The sequence below is a fragment of the Coturnix japonica genome, chromosome 9, assembly GCF_054131305.1.
Source record: "Coturnix japonica strain WE chromosome 9, WE-NBRP24, whole genome shotgun sequence".
In the NCBI taxonomy this organism is placed as follows: Eukaryota; Metazoa; Chordata; class Aves; order Galliformes; family Phasianidae; genus Coturnix; species Coturnix japonica.
In genome coordinates this window covers 1,186,939-1,212,335 of record NC_140671.1, presented here as the reverse complement: position 1 = coordinate 1,212,335, position 25,397 = coordinate 1,186,939, and the positions used below count along the sequence as shown (strand labels likewise).

The following is a 25,397-nucleotide window of genomic DNA, read 5'->3' as shown; positions in this document are numbered from 1 at the left end:
AAACTACCTGACAGTAAGACACCTGGTGCACAGGGTTCTTATCAGTTTGTTGAGCTTCAAGCTTTTATTTTGAAGCTCTGTATCCAACCATGAAATAAGCAAGGAATGCCCCCAGTCTTGTTTCTTTTTTTTTAATGTCCTATTCAGTCTACATAACACACTGAAGGGAGTGCCAGACATATTCCAGAATAATTGTATTTTTTAAATATTGTACATTATTCAAATCCACTGAAAAAGTGCTCCTTTTTGTTAGGTTTTATAACATTCTGTGACATTTTTCCCATGCAATTGTGATTGAAACTTTCCTTCAGCAAGTGTTTAGCATGCTTATCCCATTTGCTGCTTAGTTACAGTATGCAAGAGAGCACAGTAAACTGTCTGTATTACCACAAAGGTAAAACTGAATCCAGAGTCCATGTGCTGTGGGGATTTCTGTCATGAAAACACGTCTCTTAAAATAATATAGCCATTAGGATCAAATGCTACAGTAGGATTTTGTTTTAAGAACTAATCCTAGTTGGTATTTACAGGTGGAACTATTATAGCACTCAGAGCTTCCGTTTTCAAGTTGTGAAGAATTTCAGATTGGAGGAAAATCTCTCTCAAGTTCTTTGAAGGTACAAAACAAGAGATATCAACATCTTTAGCAGTTGATTTTAGTCATCTGTCTAAAAAGAGTTGAAACTTCAAAAGGCAAGCCAGGAATTTAAGCTTAAGTCTCCCATATGCTGTGCTTCAGGTTGCTCATGGTTGAATCTGCTCTTTGGTTACAAAGATACATAGCAGAGAAAGTCAGTGTAAGAGACCTCATTAGCTAGGTTAATGAGAAGGAAACAACTTCTAAAGCTTGGGTGTTTAACTGAATGCTGCAGTAGTGACAGTGGTGTGCATCACGGCACATCCTGGTGCTTTGAGGCAACATCTGTCTAATTTGGTATTTCAGTAAAATAAACTGTCATTACATTGGCAAAAATTAATAGTTGAACATACTTTTATTGGAAAAAAGCCACCTTCCCAGCCCATCATGTGTAGGTATTGTCAATAACAGAACACAATTTCTTTTCCAGAGCAGATTTTAGTACTTCAGTCTCTAGAAATGCAATAAGTAACATAGCATTGACTCTGTTTTACAAGGTGTATGAATTTAACACAGTGGAAATCATTAAAACACTGCAGGCTTCTAAATATCTTTTTGTCATAAATATATTAATTCATCCCTCTGAGTTATGTTACATTAATTTAAAAATAAAGCCAAGAACTTAGAGACACACTTTGATGCTTCAAAACGATTCGATGCAGCCTGATAATAATAAATGCTGAGATTTGTCTGCTGTTTGTCTGAGTCAGCTGCTACAAGGCGTATGTTCTGGCTGCCACTGTTACTAGATGCAAGGTTTATGTCTGTGCAGACACGTACACAAAATATTAGGCAAAACCTACAATGTTGTCTTGCGTATCTCAGACATTAATAGGTGACAGATGGAAACTGTAACAGCAGGTGAAATCATAAATAATTCAGTTAGATATTCCAGGAATCAGCCTTAAATGCTTTAACATAGAAGGATTAAGATGACTCACTTGTCACCCACTGTAGTTAATACAGGAGACTTGTATGGGAGACTTCTTCCTGGCACCTGTTCTATAGTATAATTTGCTTTAAAATAACATGTCAGCTGTAAAATACGGCTTCCTAGGGCATTTCTTTTTTTTAAGCAAAATAATAGTTGTGAGTTGAATGTGCAAGGTTCTTTTGCAAAGACAGGAAAGTATCACCAGAAGGTAATTACAACAGTGATGGGATTATTAAAGGCATTAGGACAAGCAAGCTTCCCTTTGGTTCTGTGCTCCACTGAATGCCCTGGATTTGTAATCAGAGTGGCACAGCTACTTATTTCCTAAAACAAAAAGTGAGCACTCAAAGTTTGCTGCACTTAATTTTGCCTTTCAAGTCCTGCCTGCGAAAGGAAGGGAAATAGTTCTCCAGTCAGTGTGCGTTACCAGTAATAAATAGTTGGTGGATATAGGATCAGAGCAGCTGCAAATATCCAAGTGTCAGATGATGAAGACTATTCCTAATGAGTATTTCAGTGTTTTTGTACACATGTTCTTGTTGCCAGGAGGAGCTGCTTAAAAATGTGGTGGAGTTGAGGCATTGTAAGCTTATGGAGATCTAACAAAAATAAAGCTAGGTCAGACTTGAGTAAAATTAGCATCCAGTTTGGTTTGTCTACACTCTTCTTTAATGAGTTAGTATGCAAGATAATCATGATTTTTAATATTAGAGATGTTAACGCTTGGTAAACTTTGTGCTAGAGTGCAGAACTTATGAAATGTTCAGAATTGTTTACAAAACAGTATGCAAACATGCATGATGAATTCTTATTTGTGCAGGCACACCTACGAGCACAGTTGAACTCATAGCTTCTAACAGAAAGACTCAAGTGGTACCACAGTGACAGAGGACTGGCTTACATTTCAGATGTAAACCATGATGTAACCATCTCAGATGACTGTCATATCTCATGCCAGAAAAGATTTCCTGCAATATGAAATACCTTTTCAGATGCTTTCATGAATAAAGCATATCAAAATTCCACGCAGAATACGTTTGAGGTCAATGAGTAAAAGGGAGGATGGTACTTGTGCTGTTTTGTAGTACGTATAGCTGTAATCCCAGTGGTGAGACAAAGACCACACTCTGAACAAAGCTGTGTCCATGTATAGCTGTCCCACAGCTGTTTGGCACTGCTTCCACTCTGTTCAAGTGCCTGTTGCCTCTCTTTTTGTGATCTGGTGGTTTGGTCTTTCTGAGAGTATCACTGGGCTGAAGCTTGACATAGTGTAGGAGCAGCTCGGGTATCAAAGTTCTGTGAGGGCTCACTAGTATTCCCATCTGCAGCTGATGAGCTCTGCGGGTCCCTGGAAGAGTTAGGGACCTTTACCTGACCTTTGTATAAACCAGGAGATTTTGCCCAAAACGGAAGATTTGATGTCAAACTGGCAGAACTGTTACCCTCAACAGTCAGAACCACTGATTGTTTGTCTGGCTCTGCTACTGCGTACACAGCATTTGGTTCAGACAGATGATCTCCGCATTGACTAAGGTGTTCGGCCAGGACCAGAGGCTGCTGATCATCTCCTTCTTCAGAAATGACAAAAACCGGTTTGTTTTTATCTGTTTCTCCCCCAAGGTCCTTTGTTTTTGAAGCACTGGCCAAGTTGATTTTCAAGGGGTTGGAGCTCTCTAGAGTACTCTTGGGGCTTTGGCTGTTAACTGGAGATGCTGCCCCTAGATGTCTTGAGGGATCCAAGGACCTCACACGTTTGTTGTCAGGGGAACCAGCTAAAAATCCAAAGTAAGGATTTCCAAACCTGGATTTCTTCAAGTTGCAGGAGCTTAGCTTCCGCTGCCTTTGTGCAGACAGAGTGAGGGGGTAAGAGGCATTGCTGACAGATGAATCAGAGTAAACCGTTTCTGAAGCTCCCTCTATGTCAGTGGCTGAAATCACCTTTCTGGTTGGAACACCTTGGGTTCTTGCAGCTGTAGGAAAACCCTGCACAAAATCATATTAAATTAGTAGTCATGCTTTGAAAGGTGACTGTCTTAAGAAACACTGATCCCAAGGGAATTAACTAAAAGTTAAAATTCCTTGTTGTGGTACAGGTTGGATGTTTTCTTTTGCAGAAGCCTGTTAATACCATAGAAAACAAGAAACATCCTCTATTAGCTTCTTAGTCTCTATTGCTTTGATGACAATGGTCAGTGAGACCTAGATATGTATCCCATGCCTACAGCTTCCCTGCTATGCAACAGTAATATGTCAAATTGAAGGTATCACCAGGAAAAAAAATAAAAGAATGTGTTAGAAAACTCAATGAAAGCAGCTTCTTAGCACTTCAGGAAGGGCAGAATAAATTACAATACAGTTAGAGAAAAGAATTTCCAGCATCCTAAGCAAGATGGGTCAAGATGTGCATTGTACCTGCAGATTAGAGAAGCAAAGTAGGGGCACTGAAGCTGACCACCCCGTGCTGTTCTCCTAACAAAACTTACACTGTTGTCAGCCAGCTTTGTGAAGGGACTATTGGTGGTCCAACTGCACCACTTCTTTTGTAGCTGTGGTATTGGAGCCAGGAAGTCATGGAAAGTGCGGGCACTCCACGTGCGTTGTCTGGGATAATGGTTTTCCATCTGGACATTCCTCTTCTCGGCAGTATCTGCTCCTGCAGCCACATGACCAGCAGTCATCCAGTCAGACACGGAGCCTGGGCTTGTGACGCTTCTTTTCAGGTTTTTGTCCTGAAAATAGTAAGTATTGTTAGCAACATCTTTTGCCAACAGGTTTTAAAAACACTTTAAAAAGTGGCCTAGAAAAGCTAAAGAATGCCTCACTGTCCTATGAATCTCATTCTGTGCTTGCTAATGCTTCACCTGTTGCTAATATAAGCTCCTTGTTCCATAACTCTGCTTGTATTTTTAATTTTCAGCTGTGTGAATATGGCTGTCATGAGAAGAATGCAAAATCCACATTCCTGCAGTTTACACATTTCTTAAAGACAGACTGAAATACATTCCATGGTGTCCTGGATTTAAAAGGCTCCAGAGACCCAAAGCTTGTCACTTGGTATTTCTGATAAACAGAATCTCTCATGTTTCCACAAATCAAAGAAAATATTTCCTTACAATGTCATGTTGGAAAAGGATGGGCAGAGAGGCGAGAAATCAGCTTCTCTGTAGGAAGCTGGCGGAGGTTTTATTCATGCTCTGGTTAAATCTGTTCCAATATGAAGTTCTTAGTCTCAGATTTGATTAAAGCAGCAGTCCTTATGAATGTACCGGAATCCAGCTGTCTTCTCCTGAGAAGCTTCGTTAGGCTGTCTTAGGGTTTAGTATTTTGATGGTTTTGAGACAGATGCACTGGGAGCAGCTACTGGGATTAATAATGTATTTTCTAGATTTTAAAAAATCTTTTAGCAAAAAACAACGTCTTAAGCACTCTCTTATTCTTTACCCAAATCCTGTTCATCTGACACTTGTCTGGATAGAAGTCAGATCGTAGCTATAACTTCAGCCAAAGATTGAGTGATGCTGTAAACCGAATAGGATGTATAACTAATGAAGAGTGTCCAAAGGAGGGCTACAAGGTTGTGAGGAGGCTGAGGGCAAAGCATGTGGGGAGCACCTGCAGTCCCTCTGTTTGTTCAGCGGGAGCAGAGGAGGCTGAGGGGGCCTCACAGCCCTGCAGCTCCTCATGGCACCTCTTTGTAGTTTGCTTTGTTTAAATGAGCATTTTGGGTGAGGTGAATCTCAAGATGTTATTTACTATGCTGTGCAGACTCAGGATTTCACACATCATTCCATATGAGAGTTAATTCTCAGCTCCTGCCTCTGGCAGGTAACTCCTGCCTGCCCAGTGCTGGCCTACAAACACCGGGCTGCAGACCCCTGGCTTTTGCAGGGCTCAGGGACAAAACTGAGGAGCTGGGTGGCCAGGTGCATCTTACACCCCAACAATTCACACACCTGGAAGCTGAATTGTGAACAGAACTCATTTTTACCTCTAACATTTAGTCACCCTCAATTAACCCAGGTTGGTCGCAAGTGTGGAGATGGTCTGCTGGGCCCAATTTCTACCCCCCACCCCAGAGAGGAAAACCTGCAGCTGTGCTGAAAGAGCCTGTGCTTCTAATGGTGGACCTTCAACCTTCCCAGGTATGTTTCTTTGACCTTCTGGGGGTTTGGTGCTGACTCCTTGTATGCAAAAAGGACACAACTGAGAAGGAATAGCCTTGTGAGTTGATGCAGTGGTGAATCACTTTAATTCTTTGATTATGTGCACTTAGAATTGCTTGAACACTGTATTATATGTATATGTATATATTCACGAATCTGCTATACTTACTTATGGAATGCATGGTGTAATAGAAATGTTTTGCTATAATCGTTTCTTCCTTCTGACAAATGAGGGGGAAAAGGAAGGAAAATGGGTTTACTTGTTGGATAGTGGTGACCTGGAAAGGTTTTCACATAGACTTGGAAAGGACTTGCACTGATAGTTGCTAACTTGTGATGAAGAGAGCTCAGAAGTCTCAGGTCTGGCTGCTATCATCTATTTCTAACTAAGTAAGTGGTTAGGAGCAAAGAGGAAGGAGCTAAAATAAGGAAGGTTACTAAAATGATTTTTGTAGTAGCTCTGCCTGATGCTTGGGAGAACTGTCTGGCTCGGTCACTGCTAACTTGTAAACTAGGCAGCAAACATGAGTGAAGGAATGTTGACAAGTGCTATCCAAGAAGGACATTGTGTGCCTTGCTTTATCTCTAGTGATGTCCAGGAGTGTTCTTACCTGGATTCTGTAGGTAGTGAAGCTCAGCCCACTGGCTCCAGGTCCAGCAGAAATTATAAACACTTCATCGCTGCCTGTCTCAGTGGTCACTGCAGAGGTGGAAGAGGGCATGTCTGGGTCAGTATCCTGAGGAGACTGTTCTGTGCTGCCTCTGCAGGAAGTGACTGAGAAGAGAAAATCCATAAAAAACAACTTGAGGAGTGCACAAAACATCTGTTCCCAGCTCCTCCATGAGAATCACCTTTCCTCCTCTCCCCACACAAACTAGAGCCACTTGAGCTGTCACATCAGTCAGATCTAAGCTCAGACCAAGTTCAATGTCCTGAACCAACAAGCTTTTAAAAATAGGACAGAAGTGGATGAGGGGAAGAAAGGAACAACCTTGGGTCTGCTGTTTGATACAGCAAAGTCAGCTCCAGCAGTCAAACGTGTCCAAAGCCAATGTAAGCAATATAAAACTCATCCTTTTCCAGGCAAGGTTAGACACGGGGTAGATATTATAATCCATATAATAAATATGGATTATTATAAACTGTAGTTGCAGCAGCCTGAAGCAGGCATGTTAGCTTTGCTAACCCAGTGTCTCTGCAACACTGTGTACTGTGACGGCTTCTGCTGGCGGTGTCCTGAAGCTGTGCCCGCGTGCTCCTTGCCAGGGGAATTGCCGTCCCAGGGAGGGGGGAGAGCAGCAAGGGATATTCCCACAACAAAGCCTTTCTGCTGTCAAGTAGCTCTCCAGCTGTGCATGAGGGAGGAGGGTGGGGAGAGCAATGGTCTGATTAGCAGGCCGGGGCCACGGGGTGCCCTGACCTGCTCCCGGGGTGCGCCGCACTTACCCGCCTGCTCCCGGCTGACAGAGTGGTTGTTGTTTTCATTCTCCCGACTTGGCACCACGAGCTGGAGCTCATTGATATCAACAGCGGAGTTCTGGATCCCATTCTACAACTCAGAACATGCCCCAGTAAACATTGTCAGATAAATAGTGCAACAGCCAATATGAAAGAGAGAAACAGAAATTGCTGAAGCCATTAGCACTAACCTCCTGGTCACTGCATACGTTGGATGAGCTCCTTTTGGGGCACGTTCTCTGCCTGAAAAGGAGAGACAGCAACAACAACAACAAGCCCACGAGTGAGTTAGACCCAGAGAAGGGAGTCTTGGCTCATGTAGTGGGAAGTCAGCTGGTAGGTTTTGCCTACAATGAGGATGGCAGAGGAAAACTCTGTTTTTAGCCCAGAAGTGACTAGAATCTTCTAGGAGAGCATTAAATGAGGAAGGAGAAGATCAGGCTGCAGGCTGTTCCTAGCAGGGCGGTTTGTATGAAGTGAAATGGCACACAATGACTTGAGGAAATAGCTGTATGCGTAGAGGGGTTGTAATTGGAAACAGGTCACTGGCAGGCAATGCAGATGTAAAATGCAGTTGCAATCCACAGGTTGCAGCCATCAAGCAAAAGTCTGGCTGCGTCGGGTGGGATTAAAACTAAATAAGGTGGACGTGCCTCTTGTTCTTGAGGCTTGGGAAAGAAAATAAAAAATACCCCATTGCTTGAGCCAGGCCTCATGGCCAAAAGTAATTAGAATTATTGGCCAACTAACAACTGAAGCTTTCATTTCCTCCCCAAACAGCAAACAAAAGCTGCAGTGTGGTGGAGACTTGGAGTTTCCCCAGAGAGCTCTGCCCTGGCTGAATGCAATGAGCCTGAGCAGACACTGCTGACGACTTGGTGCACTGGAGTGGCAGCAGGTGCCAAGCTTGGCCCAGAGCATTTCTAATCCTGGCAAAGACAGCTCCCTGCTACTTTTAGCTGAGCAAGAGCATCACATGGAAATGGTAAAAAACACAGCTAAGTGCCAATGTGGTACCGGAGGAACAAGCAAAGCAGAGAAAAAAGTGGGAGGCAAGTTTACAAGGCCAAGAGCTTGAAGTTTACTCGTAACATCTTCTGGTGGGGTCTCCTTTGCAGCGGCACATTCCAGCCAGGGCAAGAATTGTCACACGCCAGAGAGCTGGTCCCATTTCTGAGTGTGCTGTGTTATTAAAGCACCTTCACTTCTCCCCACAGCCCATCTAATATATCTCCTGACCAAAAAAAAGTGATGGAGCAATGAAAGGGCGGCCATGCAGATGTTACGAGATATGAACCTGTCCCTGGTGTTGTGGCAGGGGAATTGTACATGTGAGCAGCATGGCCTGACTTTCTGAGCAGTCTGCACAGAGCACCTTTCAGGCAGTGGAAGCTCAGGCTGCTGCATACCTTGGTTTGAATAACATGCAGCTTTGTGGATAGCTGCAGTGGAATTAAATGGCAAGAACTGCCTACTCAACATGTGCACCAGCCCAGGGTGCTGCCATAGCGAAGGCAGAGTGTTTCTGCTGCTTTTGAAATCTGGCAAGCCTATAAAAATAATTTAGTGTCTGGAAGACATTTTCCACCAGACTTTTTCCTTTAGAGCTAGCAAAAAAAAAAAAAAAAAAAAAAAAAAAAGTAGTCTAAATTAGCGTTCGGCAAGGTCTTTATAAAGGAAGAAGGCTAGTCAGATGGAGCATATATAACTATGGAAAGCACAGACTCTGTAAGGAATGCTTTTGTCACTGGCTGTCTCTTATTTTTCTGCAGAGCATTAGTGATGGTTAAATTCAAAGTGTGAAGATGCAGTGACTGTCAGCTCAGCCTGCCTGGGAGATGTGGGGAAGGGTGCTCTCCATCCTACATTTGTCCATTGGCCACTATAGACCCAAAACTGAGAAACAAGTATTGAAACCAAATAAGAACTAAGAAAGACCCCCACCCTCAGGGAGTTTCTGCAGAGGAAAAAAAAAAAAAAGAAAGAAAGAAAAAAGTAAATATGAGGTACCAGAGCTGTAGTACTGGGAAAGAAATCTGTGAAGCATAAGGCAGGCGTAGAAACTGGCTTTGGTTTTCTCTACATCCACACATTGCTGCACTAAGAGGACAGCAAGCATTAGCAGAGCAGAGAAAATGTGTGTTTCTTTTCTGGTCTTTCCTGTTCTGTACAGATAATATCACAGGCTTCAGAGGCTCAGACATCCATCACCTTACCTGCAAGCTATGCAGACGGCAGAGAGCAAAGCAAGTGCGAAGAAGACAGTCCCTGTTAAAATTGCCAGCATCATTATGCTTTCCATCCTCTCCTGCCTCACAGCATCCACAGTGTCAGGTTCTGTGATGTTCTTGTATTCGAAGAGCATTGCAAAGCCTCTGCCCCGATTGGTGGTGGTAATGAGTTCCATGATAACCTCAACCATTTCCAGAGAAGAGCCAAAGACCATGGTCTTGTTTAAAGGTGAATTTGGTCCACAGAAACGAGAGGAAAATGTGATGAGGTCTGAAACGTACAGCACGTCGTGGGGACAGACGTCCACTGCCGGCTGTTGGCTGGAGATTTCCACTGGCAGTATTGTTGTGGGAAGCGTCCAGCTCTGTTCCAGACTTTCATCTCTCTCACTAGCAGGTAGGTGGGCAAACAAAATATTGCCTTTCCAACTTTCCTTTGTTTCTTGGCCGCTGACATTTTGTCTCTGTGTTGTGGCACCACCAGTATCAGGTAATGGTTGTTCTTCTGTTTGAGTCTCCGTAATTGCTTTGGGTCCCTTCATCTGTTTTGACTGGTTTGGCTTCATCATTGGCATCTGTTTGGCTTCATTGCTGTTTGAGGCTGCTCCTGGAAGTTCATCTAGGTGACCAGAAAGTCCTTTTGACTGATCTCCTGTACCGCTCAGATTCTGAGCTGCCTTTGACATCCAGCTCTGAAGAGAGGATTTTGTAGTCTGGAGAACAAAGTCCAGGTTTTCCTCGGGAGGAGTCACGTCCTTATTTCCTGTTATTGCAGTGGCTGGAAAGCCATCCCAGGGGGTTGGAGTTTCACCAGAGCTCTCAAAAATGTCAAAGTCAAAAATTTCCAAGATAAGGTGTGTTCTTATGGGGATGAAAAACTGCCAAACGCAGTGTGTCCCCGGGTAATAGTTGTTTGGAAATCCTGGTGATAAAATCAGACCTCTTTCCATTGACTCCACCACCGCACCACAGGAATAATAGACCTGGGAAATAAAATAAATACACTTATTTGTTGCCAGAGATGTTATACAGGACGCAGCGTGCTGGACCTATGGATGGTCCTACCTCTTCCCTTTAGTGACTAGTATAAAGTAGACTTTTACAGGCTTCATAAATTCCTAGTTCTTGAGGCTATCTTCTGCTTTCACATTTAGAGCCTTAATCTCTACTATGGACAACCAGCCTTAGAACCTGAGTGTGAGTTGAACTCACAGCTTCAGCAGAAATGTAATCCTAATGAGCAGTTCATGAAATGTCCGTTTTCTATCCCTATTTCTATTATAACAGTGTCACTTTCTGCTTTTGGCTAATGCACGTTCCCAGGTCATTGAATCCTGAATACATCTGTTATTGACACACAACTCTTTACTGCACGAATGTGTCATCCTAAACAACTCACAGTGTGATAAAAACCTTAGGCTGCAGAAAAACTGTGTCACTACAGCATCTTGAATTCTATGTTGATTTCATTACAAAACCACTTTTTAAAGTGCAAAAAGGCCCTTGCACCGATGATCGCACCGATGATCATCCAAACAACTTATCTTGGTTTCAGAGACATTCAGTCTTATTCAGTAATGGAGGCGGTTTTGATTGGGTGCATTTTCTCTTTAAATGCAAAGCCTCTGCAAATAGTGCCAGCAGATACCTGCTCCCACTGCTATGCTAACAGGCTGCAAGCATTTTGCATAACAGCCATGGTGCCGTTTGAAATTCATTTCTTCCTTCTCCACAAACAGCCTTCCCAATCCAAACAGGAAGAAACGGTTGCACTTGAAAGGTACGCAAAGCTGTTTTCACGCATCTACAACAGCCCTTCCCAGAAGTATCCTCCCAGAGCCCTTGTTCAAGATGCTTTCCATCAACGTGGAGGGCTCAGTCTGTGCCTGGGGCAAAGGCTTTGGAAAAGGAGGAAAAAATAAGTCACGAGTGCCGAGGCCACGAGCCTTGTGTGGGAGCACGTGTTTGCTATCATTAATTGGAAAAGAAAGGGAATGCTTCGGGGGGTTGTTTTTATTTTTTATTATTATTGTTGGAAATGATTAGTTGTCTCAGCCTGTTATCTATTTAAACACAAAGGAAGCTTGGCAGTAGAACAAACAAAGCTTATGAAGTCCATAAAAAGCCACAGAGATCAAAATACTCCAGATTTTTTTTTTCTTCTGGTCCCTCCCCCTGTCCCATATTGAAATGGAAAGGAAAAAAATAAAAGCAATGCCAAACGTTAAAAGCCCATAAACAAAAAGGCAGCATGTTCTGCAAGGCATTAGCTTTGTTTTCCAACAGGTGCTTTTCATATTCAGAGTAATTTCAGGGGGGTGTCAGGGCTGCAATAGGGAAGGACCAAAATGCTGGTAAAGTAGAAATTGTTTTCCATACTCCAGGTTGAAATCCAATCTGTGATTTTTCAGAGTGCCTCTTAAATCACAGGTTGCGCTAATTACAGGGGAATGAACTGCGGGTTTCTCATTGAAGGCATCTGGACCATGGCTTGAAGTTTCGAGTGAAAAAGAAACCATGCACAGCTGCCCAGGTTTTCTGTCTGATCATTGGTGCTGCGCAGCAAGTAACACCAAGATGGCTCAACAGCATGTTACAGTTATTTTTCTCCTGGAGGTAATTTGTTGTTGTTATTATTTTAGTCTAAATCAGTTTTTGCAAGTAGAGATACAGAGGAAAGCATTGTCAGTTTAGGAGGATACAGATCCTAACTTTCACTTTTACATCTGAATTACGGATGCATTTACTGTTACTTTGTAAACCTTGCTGATAATCAGCTGGTTTGCAGTGATTGTACCCTCTCTTCCCTTAGGGAGAGGGTTACTGTGTGACACAGAGTTCCCTGTGACCTCCCTCTGTCCTGGGGTGTCCATGCAGATTGTCTGTATTTCATGGTAGTCTCCTGAGCTCACTTACAAGATGCTGGTGTAGCAAGATGCAGCGTGTAATATCTAACTTTCCATTTAAAAGAAGCATCCAGTTTTGGAGGCAGAATATGCACCAGAACTGTTGCTGTTGAAGGGTACTTCTGTCTGTAGGAGGATTTTGTGTGGGCCCAAACTTCCTTAGTTAGTGCTCACCGAGGGTTGAGGTTTTGTTTGGAGGAATATGCCAACTGATTGAGTTCTCTTTTTTTCAGATACCAAGATGGCAGTTGGAGGTATTCACACCCCACCTCTCCTACCAGGAGACTCTGCTAATGTCTAAAAGCAGCTGTCGGCTCAGAGGCTCTCACTATGAATGGGTAAGTGCTTTCCTGTACGTTTCTCAGCCCTACTCTCAAGCGAGGTACACCTTCCTGCCTTCACTTCCACCTGAACCTGTCCTCATTTGGAGAAGAATACTGTGCAGACTCTACTCGCACCTGAGGAGCATGGTGGTTTGGGAAGGTGGCAAGGGTTGCAGTTTCAAGACACACAAAAGGGTGGGATTGGGAATTACTCTTATACTGCGATGTGAAATACAGTGACCTGCTGTAGGAAATTGTGAGGTGTGAGGAAAGGCAAGGTGTTCACCAGGCAGCAGGGGCCATAGACTGGCAGCTGGCCCACAGGAGCTCTCTAGTGATAAGTTCTGGTCTCTTCCCAGTCAGACAGGGCTGAGTTTTTAGGTTTGTCTGGCCTGCCTCCAAAAATGGAATGCTTCTGGCATGAGGTGGGAGCTTGGAGGGAAGGTAGGGAGGGTGCTGTTGCACAAAGCTGGTAAGAGGAGGTGACATGGTGTGTGGTTTGTCTTATAAAGATGGAAGCTCTGCTGAAGAGGAGGCAAAGTGAAGGAATGTACTGGCTAGGGAAAGCCTCAGACTATTTGTGTTCATAGGATTTGCTGCAGCCCTAATAGTGCAGTACTGATACATTCTCTTCGTTCATGTTAATGCTGGCATGAGGAGTTGCTGTTGTTGCTGCCCTGCCTGTATCCCATGCACAGTCCCAAAGGCATTTTCCTTTTGAAGTGTTTGTTTCAAAGAAGAGAAAGGAGGACATCCTGTTTTATGTTTGTCATTCCCCTACAAGCACAATCTCAGATCCTCTGTCTTGGGTCCTGCCCATTGTAGTTTGTTTTCCTTTACAGCATAGTAACCCAAGGAATATCGAGCTGTCTTACTGTGCAAGCAGAGACAGAGTGAAAGCCTCAGCAGAGCAGGCTGGAGGCATACAGCAGAGCCACTCCATTTCCAAGACATTCTCAGGGGCCAACCCACATACTTAACAGAGATACCAAGTTACAGGCACGCAGGAAAAAGATGTGCAAAGATCATAACCTACTTCTCCCTCGTTCATGCATTATGCACATCTCGATTTCTGTGCATCTCTCACATGTGCTTCCAGTTTTAGGCAGACTTAAAAATGTCACTTCCACTTCTCTTTAGAAATGCCAGGGAAGGAATAATCAGCTACATCTCAAGCTGACTGAACACTTAAGAGCTGCTGCATTTATTAGTGTCTTCAGGAACAGATGTGTATTATCTCCTTATCCAAGTTGAAGGGCTTTTTGGTCTTTGCTTGAAGGCTGTACTAGAAAGATTTAATATTAGTGTAATGAGAGAAGATGGGGATAGAAGTTGTTTATGCAGACCTTAGGCATCACTCTTAAGTCAAAACGCTTGGTTATGATCCCATGCTTATGACCAAAAGAGTTTATGTTTCATCTTTTCTTGTGAAATGCATCCACTAAATTAATGATACTTCACTGATTATTGGGGTATTGAGGGGACAGCAAAAAAAGAACTCTTCCAGGTAGATTTTCTGATTTGCTTCAAAAACCAAATCCCCCTGCGGCCACTCGGTGCCAAAGCAGGACTCCAGGCAGCATATGGCCCTTCTACAGAAGCCTTATCTTGTCAGCCTCCATCTGACTTTACAGCAACCATAAAGATATGCAATTAGCTTTTGGACAGAGATGGATGTGGTCTTAGAATCCAAGACTGTTCAGTCTGGGTGTCTAAATTTAGCCATCTGAACTCACCGTGGTATCAGTGGAGTGAAAAGCGAGCAAGCTTTATTTAGGATCCCTCACCCTCCAAAATTAAACACATCTTACGTCCTCACATGCATGCACATGTGTGTTTCTTTCAAACAGCTGGCAGCACTTTAACACTACTTCACCAGCTCCTACACATTTCATTCTGCTCCAGGGACCTCTTTAAAATCCCGGATCCACCAGTCTATGCAATTGTCTGTAACATGCAAAGGGAGGTAAGGAACCTGGGTTACTTCCCCCTCCAAACAGAGGAGGTTCATTTTGAGTTAAATATCTCTGAGACTCACTGGGGTGACTGAACAGAGCCAGCCACGTGGGATGTAATACCAAATGGCCTGAACTTTTGGCACAGCAGGAAGAAAATGCTGAACTTCAGACTTTAGAAAGAAAAAAAAGAAATAGAGAGGGAAAGAGGGGAAGTGGCTGTTCCTTTCTTCGAGCTTAAGGGGGGAAACAAAATACAGACAAGCCTTTACTTGCTGACGTGGATGGAAATAGCTGCAAACTACCAGAAATACAATTCTTGTGGTTCCCAGTAGAAGGCTCAAGCTCTCCTCTCACAGTGTTTCCAAGTTACAGCAGACTGAGCATTTTGGATGCTCATCAAATACAGGATCTAAGGAAAGACTATCCCAAGAGTAAGATAGAAAACTCCAGTCTGTTGGTTTAAGTGACCACGTTTACTTCTCTAGCTGACTGATCTAGAGATCAAAGTTGGTAAAGATTTATTTTTTTTCCAGCTGGAGGAGAAAGTTAATCAGAGACTTTATAACATTAGCACTCTACTTAATTTTGCATTTTCTGGTCATCTCTTCATGAAAGGTTTATTATTATTAGAATGAAGTAGATACAGCAGCAGCAAATCTAACCTATTTTTTCACTTGGCAGCATAAGAATAGAAAAGAACTGTACGGGACTTAAGAGTAGGACCTTGAAACCAGGCTGAGCACACATTTGCTTTCAATACAATTACAGTACCAGAGCGGTCACCCTTATGTTTTCAAACAAGGGCCCAGGATTTATTGAAATGAGCACAACCTGCAGGATTTAAGCAAAACCAGGGCTACGTTTTTTAACAGATGCTCTGTTATTTCAGCAGTGGGTAGCAGCAGTTCTACCACATGGATATGATTACGGATGTGATATTTCCACTCTGCAAATCCCATTTCCAGGAAAGAACCCATCTTGTCTTACATTCCTACTTGGCACACATCAGACAGTTTTGCAGGTCGCTGTTTTCATGCCTATCACCATGTTTTCTGTTGTTCTTACTGGTTCAGAACATTTGAAGAGAACCAATGCACAGGTAGGAAGGGAAGGGACTATGAAAGCCTGTAGCTGCAGGTGAGGGAAAGAAAAATATTGCCACAAGAGCAGAGGAGCGAAGCAGGAATGCAGTGCTGCAATTACAGCATAGAATGCAATGTCTGAACAAGGCTTCAGGAGTTGGAGGCCCAACTGTGCCTCCCACTGTAGGCATGCTGTTTTCTCTTATTCTTCCCATATGTGAGTGTGCTGCAGCTGAGCCCTGAAAATCTGAGAAAGCCTGCTGGGAAGGTGCTGCTTTATTTCACGGGACAACAGACAACATTCTCTTGGTTTTGTGGGGGAAAAAAAAAAAGTTGCAATTGTTTGTGTAACCTTAGAGAAAGGCAGGTAGGCTCTGTCAGAACAGAAGGAGCGTGATGGGGCTGGGGTCATCCTCAGCTGCTGGCAGGTTCAGCAGCCAGCTCCCAGCACCTGCCTGGGGATGCAGCTTTTCCTGCAGCACGGTGCCAAAGTGCTGGCCACTGCCACAACAAATCTCCATGAATCCAAGCAGCTGTAGAGTATGTGGCAGGAGAAGGTCAGTGATCTCATTAGAGCCAGGAGGCCCAGGCTCTCAGCCGCAGCAAGGTCCCAGCTTCACAGCTGCAGCCTATTTTGATACCTGGCCTCTAACAGATTGCATAACTGTGCCGTGAGGTCACCATCCCTCCTCTCTGAGAATGGGAGGTGGGGGAAAGGAGAATCACAAAAAAACAACCTAACAAAAAACATGGGCACTCAGGCAACTACCAGACACAGTGACACACTCCAGTTTCTGCAGAGAACAACAGAGCTCCTCATTTGACTCCAGAGATGCAATGCCTTTTTCTGCTTACAAAAAAATGCTTGTTCCCAGAGACAAAAAGAGGGGCTGTTTCCTGAACAATCACCCATGGAACAGTACAGCTTTCCATAGCATGAGCAGCAGCATACACAGTCTGTGCATACACTGTAACTGATGTTTTGTACTTTCCTTCAGAGCAGCCACAGAAAAGTTGATGCTCTGCCTCTTTTGAGAGGTTTTCAGGTGAGAAGCAAAAGCAGTTTCTCCTCATTAGGCCTGAGATGCCAACCTGCATGTAGTTATGTACAGTGGGTAGAACTACCTAAAGCTTCCCAGGTGAAAGCTGTTGTTGGAACACTTACATCCAGGAGTTCTTACTAGAAACTAAATGGCAGGTCTTATTCTGAAGTCTCCTTTACTCCCCACTGCAGACCCACACTGCAGCATTCATGTGCTTCTCATCTCCATTTGAAACAGAAGACACTCGGTCTGCTCTTCTGTGACATTGTTTGAAAACTCCATTTAAAACATGCAGATCCAGTTGCTTGGAAAGGCCTGCTTGAATAGACAATCTTTCCTTGGGGGCAACAATTACACTTGAAAAGTGGAACTGCATCAGGTAGAAATTCATGGTCAGCACCTCATAGGTTTACTGCTGTGTGTTCGTGCAACAAACACACACGTAATACTATGAGAGCAGTCTGATCCCTGTTTTCCCTCTTCAATCATGACATCTGCTTTTCTGGCTAAGGAAACATATGACATAGGTGTGACAGCATCCAGCAGCAAGTGCTAGGCCTTGCATCAGCAACCAGCTTTTTCATGTAAGGCTTTCCAGGCTAATCCCTGGGGGCTGGAAGAGATAACTCTTGTGACTGGACACTCCACAGACAAATAGAGAACCTGCCATACAGATACGAGGTGCCATATCAAATAAGATCCTACATCCATACAAAGCTGCGTTCTTGTTTGTCTTCAGAAAATACTCTCATTCAGACACAAAAAAATGTAAAGCTTTAGAAAAAGAAACAAAGGAATCATTTACAGCGTCTCCTCAGGCAAATAATCATGAATGTGATGGGGACCATCATAAATGAAAGTAATGCTGTGTAATGAAGAGTTCAAGATGCCATGGCCATTTGCTTTGGGGTTTTACTAGGTCAGCAAAGGACTTTTTTTTCTTACAGAGCAAGTTCTCATTAATAAAGTGTACAGGACACACCGTAGGAAAAGTTAACAGTGAATGGTAGGTCTGGTGGGAGCGGATTGGGGTGGCAAAGGAGCTTCCAGAAGATCAATCTGGTTTTCATTTTCTATAAGCTGAATGGGCCAAAGCAGCTCAAATTAAAGAGTAGAAAATGCTCAGATTCTGGCTGAACTGCTTGGTAACCAGACAAAATACAGAGCAAAACAAAAGCTATAGCGCTGCAGTAAAAGATTGCTTGTGGAGTTCAGTGAAAAAAGTCCATTCAGCAAGTTATGTGTGCTCATAGGAATCTGTGAAACTAGTGTTCCCGAATAAACTTTATAGACGTATAAAAACCTCCCAGATATTTGGGACAGATCTGAATAATGAAATCCACATGCAGCTGAGGTGCTCAGAAATGCTTTGTTTTGTTTTGGCAGTACCAAAAACAGGAGAAGAAGAAACTGGAAAGCAATCTCAGTAAGTTTTGCTGGTCACTTCCCAGTGAACAAATTTTGATCTTTAAAAAGCCAACAAAAAAACACAGATACTTGTAAACTGGCTTTGCGAGAGAGAGCTGTTTGTGCTTGGATTTCAAGCTGCATGACCCTATTGTTTCAGCCAGACGCTTCTGATGTTCCACACGATGGAAGCCTATTGTACAAACATATGGAGAAGGAAACAGCCCAGATGTGAAAGCTAAAACCTGCTAATATTTGGGATCATCACCAGCAAGCTGAAACTCTGTGGGAGCCAGGCCATTTCTTCACTCAGTGCAGGTAAGAGGGCTTGTACAGAAGACTTGGGTAGTGATCTTTACAAAGCCAACAAAGCCAAAACAACTCCCTTCTCTCTTCCATGCAAAATCTTAAGAGTAAGAAAGATATTTTAGTTAAGTCTCTGAATCAGCCATTGCTGCAGCTAGGGCTGACCATTCGGAGGTCTGTTATGGTCCATACACACGCTCTGTTGTGCATGGTATACAAACAGCAGCACCTTTCTCCACCTTGCTGGTTCGGGATTAGTCTCCTCTTGTGTGCTCTGTGAAGGGAAATTTCCAAGAGCCCTCATTTGCCAGGATCTCAGAAGCAGGATGCTTGTAAATTTTGCTTTACTGCCTACTCATACTGGGAGATCGTGAGGGCTCAGCAGGGAGGGTGTGGGAGAACATAGGGAAAGTATCACAAATACTGCAGCCAGAGGGAAAACTGAGCACTGGGTTTGTTGTTATAGGGTCTCAACCAGTGAGCAGTTTATTTTTCCAAATAAATCTGCTTCGCAGACATCCTTTCTTCTTCCCCAGTCAAGTTTCAACCAGGAAACCTGGAATAAGTTACGGTTGATTTTAGAGGCAAATCAAAGCATTTGGCCTACTGAGCTCACATTTAAAGTTAGCCTTTATGAGGAACTCCTTGGGGCCCTTGTATTCAAATTGTGAAGTCTGAGATTCACCTGAAGTGCCCACCCATACAGATCTATAATGAGGCAGGAAGACAAGAGGATGGGCAGATGGGGCTTCATGCCTCACTTCTAACAGTAAAAGCCCATATTTCAAATCAAAATCAGGAAAAAAACAAACCATCAAAATAAACCTTTAATAAAATCGTAAATAGCCATTTCAGACAGTATACTTACTAACTACCCAAGACCAGGATAGGGCTGGATTTAAGCAGAAAGGATGTCCAGCAGGCACACCCACCTTGGAAAGGCTGAGCAATTGTCTTCCTTGGATTTGGATTAGGCTGGAATTTCAGAGGCATTTTATCCCAGATCTCTTGTATTCAGGAAACTTTTCTTACTGGCATCCTTGACACTCAACCCTTGTTAGTAATCCTGCTACTGCTTCCCAGAATAATGAAACACAGGCACAATGGAGATGGATTAGTAAAAAGGTTGGTGAAATTCCACAAATCTCTTCTTCAGACCTGACAGTAGTTCTGAATGGTAGTTCTGAATCTTACCAGCCCATTTTGTTGAGGTGGTTTGATGTTGCAACCTGGCTGCTAGTTTAAAGAAATGAGAATAAAACAGTGGATGAAACTGAGATAGCACAGCAGGTTATAGCTTGCATGTGGCGAATTTGCTTTTGTTTTACCCACTTTGAACACCACCCACCCCTGCTTATACCGGAGTGTAATGGTGCTGCCTGTACTCCCCCAGGACCAAGAATTTCATATAATTTAATAGTTTCTGTAATTAGATATTTGTGAAACTGAAATGCTCTGATGAAAGGGACTGTAAAACTATTACCAACTCTTTTGCCATTAAAGGACTCCACCCAACCCGAAATACAGATGTTGTCCTCAGTGCACATCATTACTAATCCAAATCAGCAGTACTTATGGCCTGATTTAAATCCTCCTGGAGTCCAAGATGAGTTCTGTGGGTTTGAGTAAGGCCTCGGGAATTCTCGAATGGAAATTAAGTCAAATTAGCCTTTTCTTCTCTCAAAATTAGGACCTCTTTTTCCTTGGTAATGACAGGAGCAAGACTATTTGAAGTGAAGTATAACACCATTTGCTGCCAAGAGCTGTATGAGGAATTATGTTCTTACATCAAGCCCAAGGACTTTCTCTTGACTGCTGGATGATCGTTCTGTGTACCAGCCCAGGACTCTGCAGTGCCTCATCCCCACCCCATCCTCCTCCTGCCATGGATTTCTACAAGAGGATTCGATTTACATTTAGTATTCCTCATACTCAAGGAATGATCTAAAGCATCTTCAAACACGATTGATACGGTCCCATGTCTCGCCATCAGGCCGGATCTTGATTACTTAATATTGATAGACCTGATATCTAAACTGACCCAGTAATAATAACCGTGATGAAAGGGCAGAGCTGCTGCACCAGACATGCCATTGCTGTAGCTCTGCTGCTGCTGAGTAGCAGCTCTGGTACCAACCACACCACAGTTCTTCAAGAAGGGAAGTAGGAAGAACATTCCACCACCATTCCTGGTCTGTACTCTGAGAAGCAAATGAAGGAGGAGAATAATTGTTTGCTGGTTACTACAGGAAAGGTTGTTTGCTGGGTCTTTTTAAACCAGTACAACAGGCTTGTTTGCTTCAAGCTACTTAGATATTAAAGAAACAAAAATGATTTCAGCATTTTCATCTCAGGGATTGCCAGCGTCTCTGGAGGTGCAGCGCTCTTTCACCTCGTTCAGCACAAACTTCACCCATCCCTCCAGAAGTCCTGTGCCACTGGCTTCCTTCTCTTACCTCGACAGCTTCTCCCATCGCCAGCCCTGGCAAACAAGAGAACCGCGGATCAGCCACGCAAAGAGAGAACCCCACGTGCTGCGCTGGACTCCAGGCCAGCCTCATCCATCTTCTCTGCTCTCAGCTTCTTCAGCGCTTCAGTAATTAGAATTATCAGGACTGAAACACTGCGGACATTCTTGCTGCTTAGCGTGAAGTTAACAAGAGAGCCAGATTTACAACGTTCTGGCCAGACAGAGAATTAATAAAAGTTCCGAATGATTGCCCAGTTCCAGGGCTGCAAACTGCAGGATCTTATTTTGCCAGAGACTCTACATGAACTTTAGCCTCCAGGAGAAATCCGCCTGCATTTTTCTCACTGACATACCAGTCAGACCAGCAGCAGGACACAAATGAACATGCATGAAAAATTAAGGTTCAATGACCCAGATCAATTATGTGTTAAAGGCACTGCTCTGGACTCAGTAGGAAATATTTGAAACAGGAAAAAAAGAACTAAATGGGATCATTCATTGAACTGACCTGGAAATAAGGCAGAAATCTGGTAAATAAGTTCAATGCAAGCCAGTTTCATGTAGTGATGGTAGTGGATAGAAAAAAATTAAAGAAAGGTGGGTAGGGGAGAAGGGAAGGAACTACTCAGACTCAAGTAATGTTCCAGACTTCTGGGTACTGCTATGACCAGCGCAGTAATACAAAGCAATTCTCATGCCTTCTTTGCACTTGAACCTACAGCTCTTCGGTATCAAACAAAAGCAATCATTTAAAGCAAGAATGTCTTCTGAGGACGAAGACCAGGTATTGTGGCTGGATTTTCATTTTTAAGCACACAGGCATTAGGTGGGGAGAAATGACTCCACTGCTTCAGGACAACAGAACACAACTGCTTCCCACACTGCCTCAACTCCCAAGCTGTGCTCACAGTACCTGGCTGCCAAGGTATGTTGTAAACACAATAGGAAGCAGCTACAGCAAGTCATCAAGGTCTAAAGAAAATAGGAAAGACCAATCATTTTTCTTCTCCAAAAGCACAGGGCACTTTTACAAACCATAATGAGATTAATAGATAGCGAGCTTCTCGCCAGCAAAGCTTTCAGATTCTTATTTGTCTTGACTGATTTAGATTCTTGGGACAGAATCACAGTGCTCTGTAGTGACCTATAAAGTAAAACCTACCTGGAGCTACAAACCCTGCTCATGTGTTATGAAATAACCCCTACACCTGGCAGCTGGGATCAGAACCAGATGTGTAACACGTCCAAGCAGGAGCAGGGCTGCTGCCATCAGCACTGAGGGATGGACTTTTCATCAGATGTATCTCTTTTGCCTCCGCTTTTCTTAAGGCAGAGGTTGACCACGAACATCCTCGAACCTACTGTGTGTCAGCTTTCATCACTTGAGCGTCTGCGTGCCCTTCCCTCCCCAGTCAGAAGTGCATATTTTGCTGCTCCAGTTGCATAATTCCCTGATTCAGCTGCATGCTTGGTTGGCCTGGCAGGAGCCTGGGACAGTCGTTGAGATCCTGGATACATTGCCAATTGTGCAGTGTGCTTTGTTGATGGGGGCCGTAGAATTTAATAGCTGAAATTTCATACACTTTACTAATCAGGCCACATTCTTTGCTAATTGAGGTGCATATTTTAGTAGTTGATTTTTTTGTTGCTGTTGTTTAATCCTTCACTGATCTTGGGAAGGATCCTGCTCCCTCTGAAGCGAGCAGGAATTTTGCCATGATCTTCCCCGGGACCAGGACTTTCACCAGGAGGCTGGGATCACTGCAGATTCCTTCTCTTGAAAGAAACAACAGACTTGATGCTTTTTTAAGACAGCGAGTGAACAGGCGAATGCCAGGTGGAAGATGTCACTGGCATAGAGACCTCCACGGGGATTTGATTAAACAGATGATAGTTTATGGGCATACAGAGACCTGGAATTTTGACTATGTGCTTCTTTCATCAGGCTTACATTCCTCTTTCAGGATAAACAAGCCATTTCTCCATGCATCTTATTCCATCTGATACAGACATACAGGAGGAAACACCATATACCTTATCTTCAAATTGTCTCTTATTTGCTCTATCTGTCTCTCCAGCTCAGTCTGCCCTCCTCCTGCACACAGTGCCTGTTCCAGGGAGCCCGTTGTGGTTTTCATACTGCTAACTCCACGCAGGCAGACAATTCATTTCTCACTTCTGCTAAACTGAACCAGATTTGAACCAACCATTTAGAGGAGGATTTTTTCCTAGCGAGGCAACGCCATCAGAATGTAGCCAAAGCAGATCAAAATAATGAAGCCTACACAGCGTAGTGCAGACCTTGATGAGTGAGGAACAAGTACAACTTAATCAAAAGAATAACAAAATAGGGAGCAAGAGATGTGTGCCCGTGTCTACATGCATGAATTTCACTGTCCCATTTAGGCAGATAAGCAATAGAAAATGCCTAAGTTTTATTCTGCAGAAGAAATTGTCCTGCATTTTTAGAGACTACAAGCAGTGAGCAACTACACGAATAGCTGACATACGCTGTGCCTGGGAAAGTAAGGGGGAGGCTGCTGCTGCTTCGTTAGGGAGGCACTTCTGCTATGATACCCATGGTCAGTGCTTAACTGGTTCTGGTAGTGCTGCTGGAAGGCAAATGGTCCTGGATTCAGAACCAGAGATTGACAGGAGCTGGCTGGGAAACACGGGAAAAAGACAAATGGAACAAAGCTAATAGGGTTTGCTGATGCACACAGTGTCACACCGTGGAACTCACACCCGAAGGCACACGACAGCAAATATTTGTCCTGTCTCATGACTATCCAGGCAAAATTAGAACGAAGCACAGGAAGGATGTAACAACTTCAGGCAGGGCGCAGTTATGCAGTGTAAGTGTGCAGCTGGGTGCGGGAGTTGTTCACCCGCAGCAACAAGCCCAAAGGGAGGGTAAGATTACTTATTGCAGTTCTGAGTTAAAGTAGAGACAAAAGACAAAACCCCACAGCCATATAGTTCTATAGATTTGTGAAGCTGGTACTTTAGAACTGAGACCATGGCTTAAGAACTTCTCGGCATCTATCTTCACGTGAGTGAGTTAAAACATCTTAATTTTGGCACTGAAGTCACTGCTGTGCTGGCATGTGCTGTGGCAGGGAGGTGCTGTAGCAGGCTGAATCACACCGTGCTGCTTTCCCCCCGGTAAAGCAATCCCCCGCATTTCTTTTGACTTATTCATACATAACTAAAGCGATACCTTAACAGAATATTGTTTTCTTAGAGCGTAGTGGCTCACATTTCATAGATCTAAGAACCTCCACCAGAAGCGTGAACTCCTCCACCCAGAGCTCGCAGGGTCCCATGAGAGCAGCAGCTCGGGGCTCTGGCACTTCTCGCAGCACCCAGCTCTTATCGCCCCGCAGCCGCCCGATGCTCCCGTTGCTGCTCAGCCCCGCCGCGCTGTTCCCTCGCTGCCGCCCCCGTCCTGCGCAGCGCCCGTCCCTGCCGCTACTCACCTGCTCCCCGTAGCACAGATGAGGTGCACGAGGCAGGAGAGCAAAGGGAGGGTAACGCGACCCGAGGTGCTTGGGTCGGGCTCCCTGTGCCAACCTACCCCTCGTTCTGGCCCCCTTTGAGCAAGTGCTCCGATTTCTGCCACGAACGCCGATATATCGGTATCCGCGGGGCTTGCCCGGGATCCCGCATCCACCCGTGCCGAATCGGAATCGCCCGAGGCGGACTCCTGCATCCAGCCCTAAGCGGGCGGCCTTAGGAGCCGGCCGCAGCCCCCACCCCGGGCAGGAGCCGAGGGCAGCCCCGCCGCATCCCCGCGTCCCGGCGGATCGTGCCCCCGGTGCAGCCTCCCGTCCGTCGGCTGTGCCGGTCCCGACCGCTGTCCGCGCCGCGACCCAGCCGTGCCCCGCGTGCCGCCGGGGGCGGGCAGGGGCCGCCCGGGTTTACCTTGCTGCCTCCCGCCCCGCCGAGGCAGAGCGCCGCGACCGCCGCCAGGACGAGCCCCGAGCCGGTGAAGCTCCGGCCCATGGCGCGGGGCGCTGAGCCGAGCCGAGCCGTGCCGAGCTTTGCGCTGTCGAGCCGTGCTGTGCCGAGCGGGGCTTTGCGGAGCCGTGCCCCGAGCGGGCGTCGCTGCCAGAGACCCCCCGAGCCCGGCCTCCCCGCCCCTCGCCCCCTCCCCTGGCTGCTCCCGGTCCCTGCCCTCCCCCGGGGGGCACCTGCGGCGCGGGGCGGGGGGACCTGGGCTGGAGGGGAGCGGGGCTCGCAGGGCTTTGTCCTTTCCGTACTTGGAAAGTGCCGGGTTGGACGCTGCGCGGCCCCGCGAGCAGCGGCTGGAAAGTTCCTCCTGCGGGGAGATGGGGGCGATGGGCGCTGCGTGACACGGAGCCCGGGCAGGGTCAGAGGAAGGGGAAAGGGGAAAAGTGCTCGAGCCTTTCCTGGGAGGAAAAGTCACCCCGAGAGCAAGGAGGGAAGGGAAGGAGCGCCGCCGTGATCCGAGGGAG

The 25,397-nt window shown here is 44.9% G+C and overlaps 2 protein-coding genes across 7 annotated transcripts in view; one reads left to right on the top strand and one right to left on the bottom strand.

Annotated features, from left to right (window-relative positions):
- Positions 1–9,177, top strand: part of CHFR (checkpoint with forkhead and ring finger domains) — a 37,174-nt gene extending 27,997 nt beyond the window's left edge. For 2 of the 4 annotated variants that reach the window (XR_014949037.1, XR_014949039.1), the window contains 4 exons: positions 531–617; positions 4,118–4,309; positions 5,592–5,713; positions 7,974–9,177. The gene's annotated coding sequence lies outside the window, so the exon portion shown is untranslated. Of the gene's footprint in view, positions 1–530; positions 1,302–4,117; positions 4,310–5,591; positions 5,714–7,973 lie in introns of those variants that run through there. The other 2 variants (XR_014949038.1, XR_014949040.1) reach the window with 2 other exon arrangements.
- LOC107321086 (uncharacterized) lies at positions 120–25,397 on the bottom strand. Of its 3 annotated transcripts, none has more exons than XM_015877655.3 (7): positions 24,844–25,397; positions 9,410–10,407; positions 7,385–7,436; positions 7,182–7,284; positions 6,346–6,509; positions 4,055–4,300; positions 120–3,554 (listed from the first exon to the last, which is right to left on the bottom strand). In XM_015877655.3, the coding sequence occupies exons 1-7, from the start codon at positions 24,922–24,924 to the stop codon at positions 2,817–2,819; spliced, it is 2,382 nt and encodes a 793-aa protein (XP_015733141.2). In that variant the 5' UTR covers positions 24,925–25,397; the 3' UTR covers positions 120–2,816. The 3 variants fall into 3 exon arrangements, with proteins under 3 accessions (XP_015733141.2, XP_015733140.2, XP_085411654.1); XM_015877654.3 differs by lacking the exon at positions 24,844–25,397 and adding an exon at positions 24,497–24,780; XM_085555528.1 differs by lacking the exon at positions 24,844–25,397 and adding an exon at positions 19,382–24,386.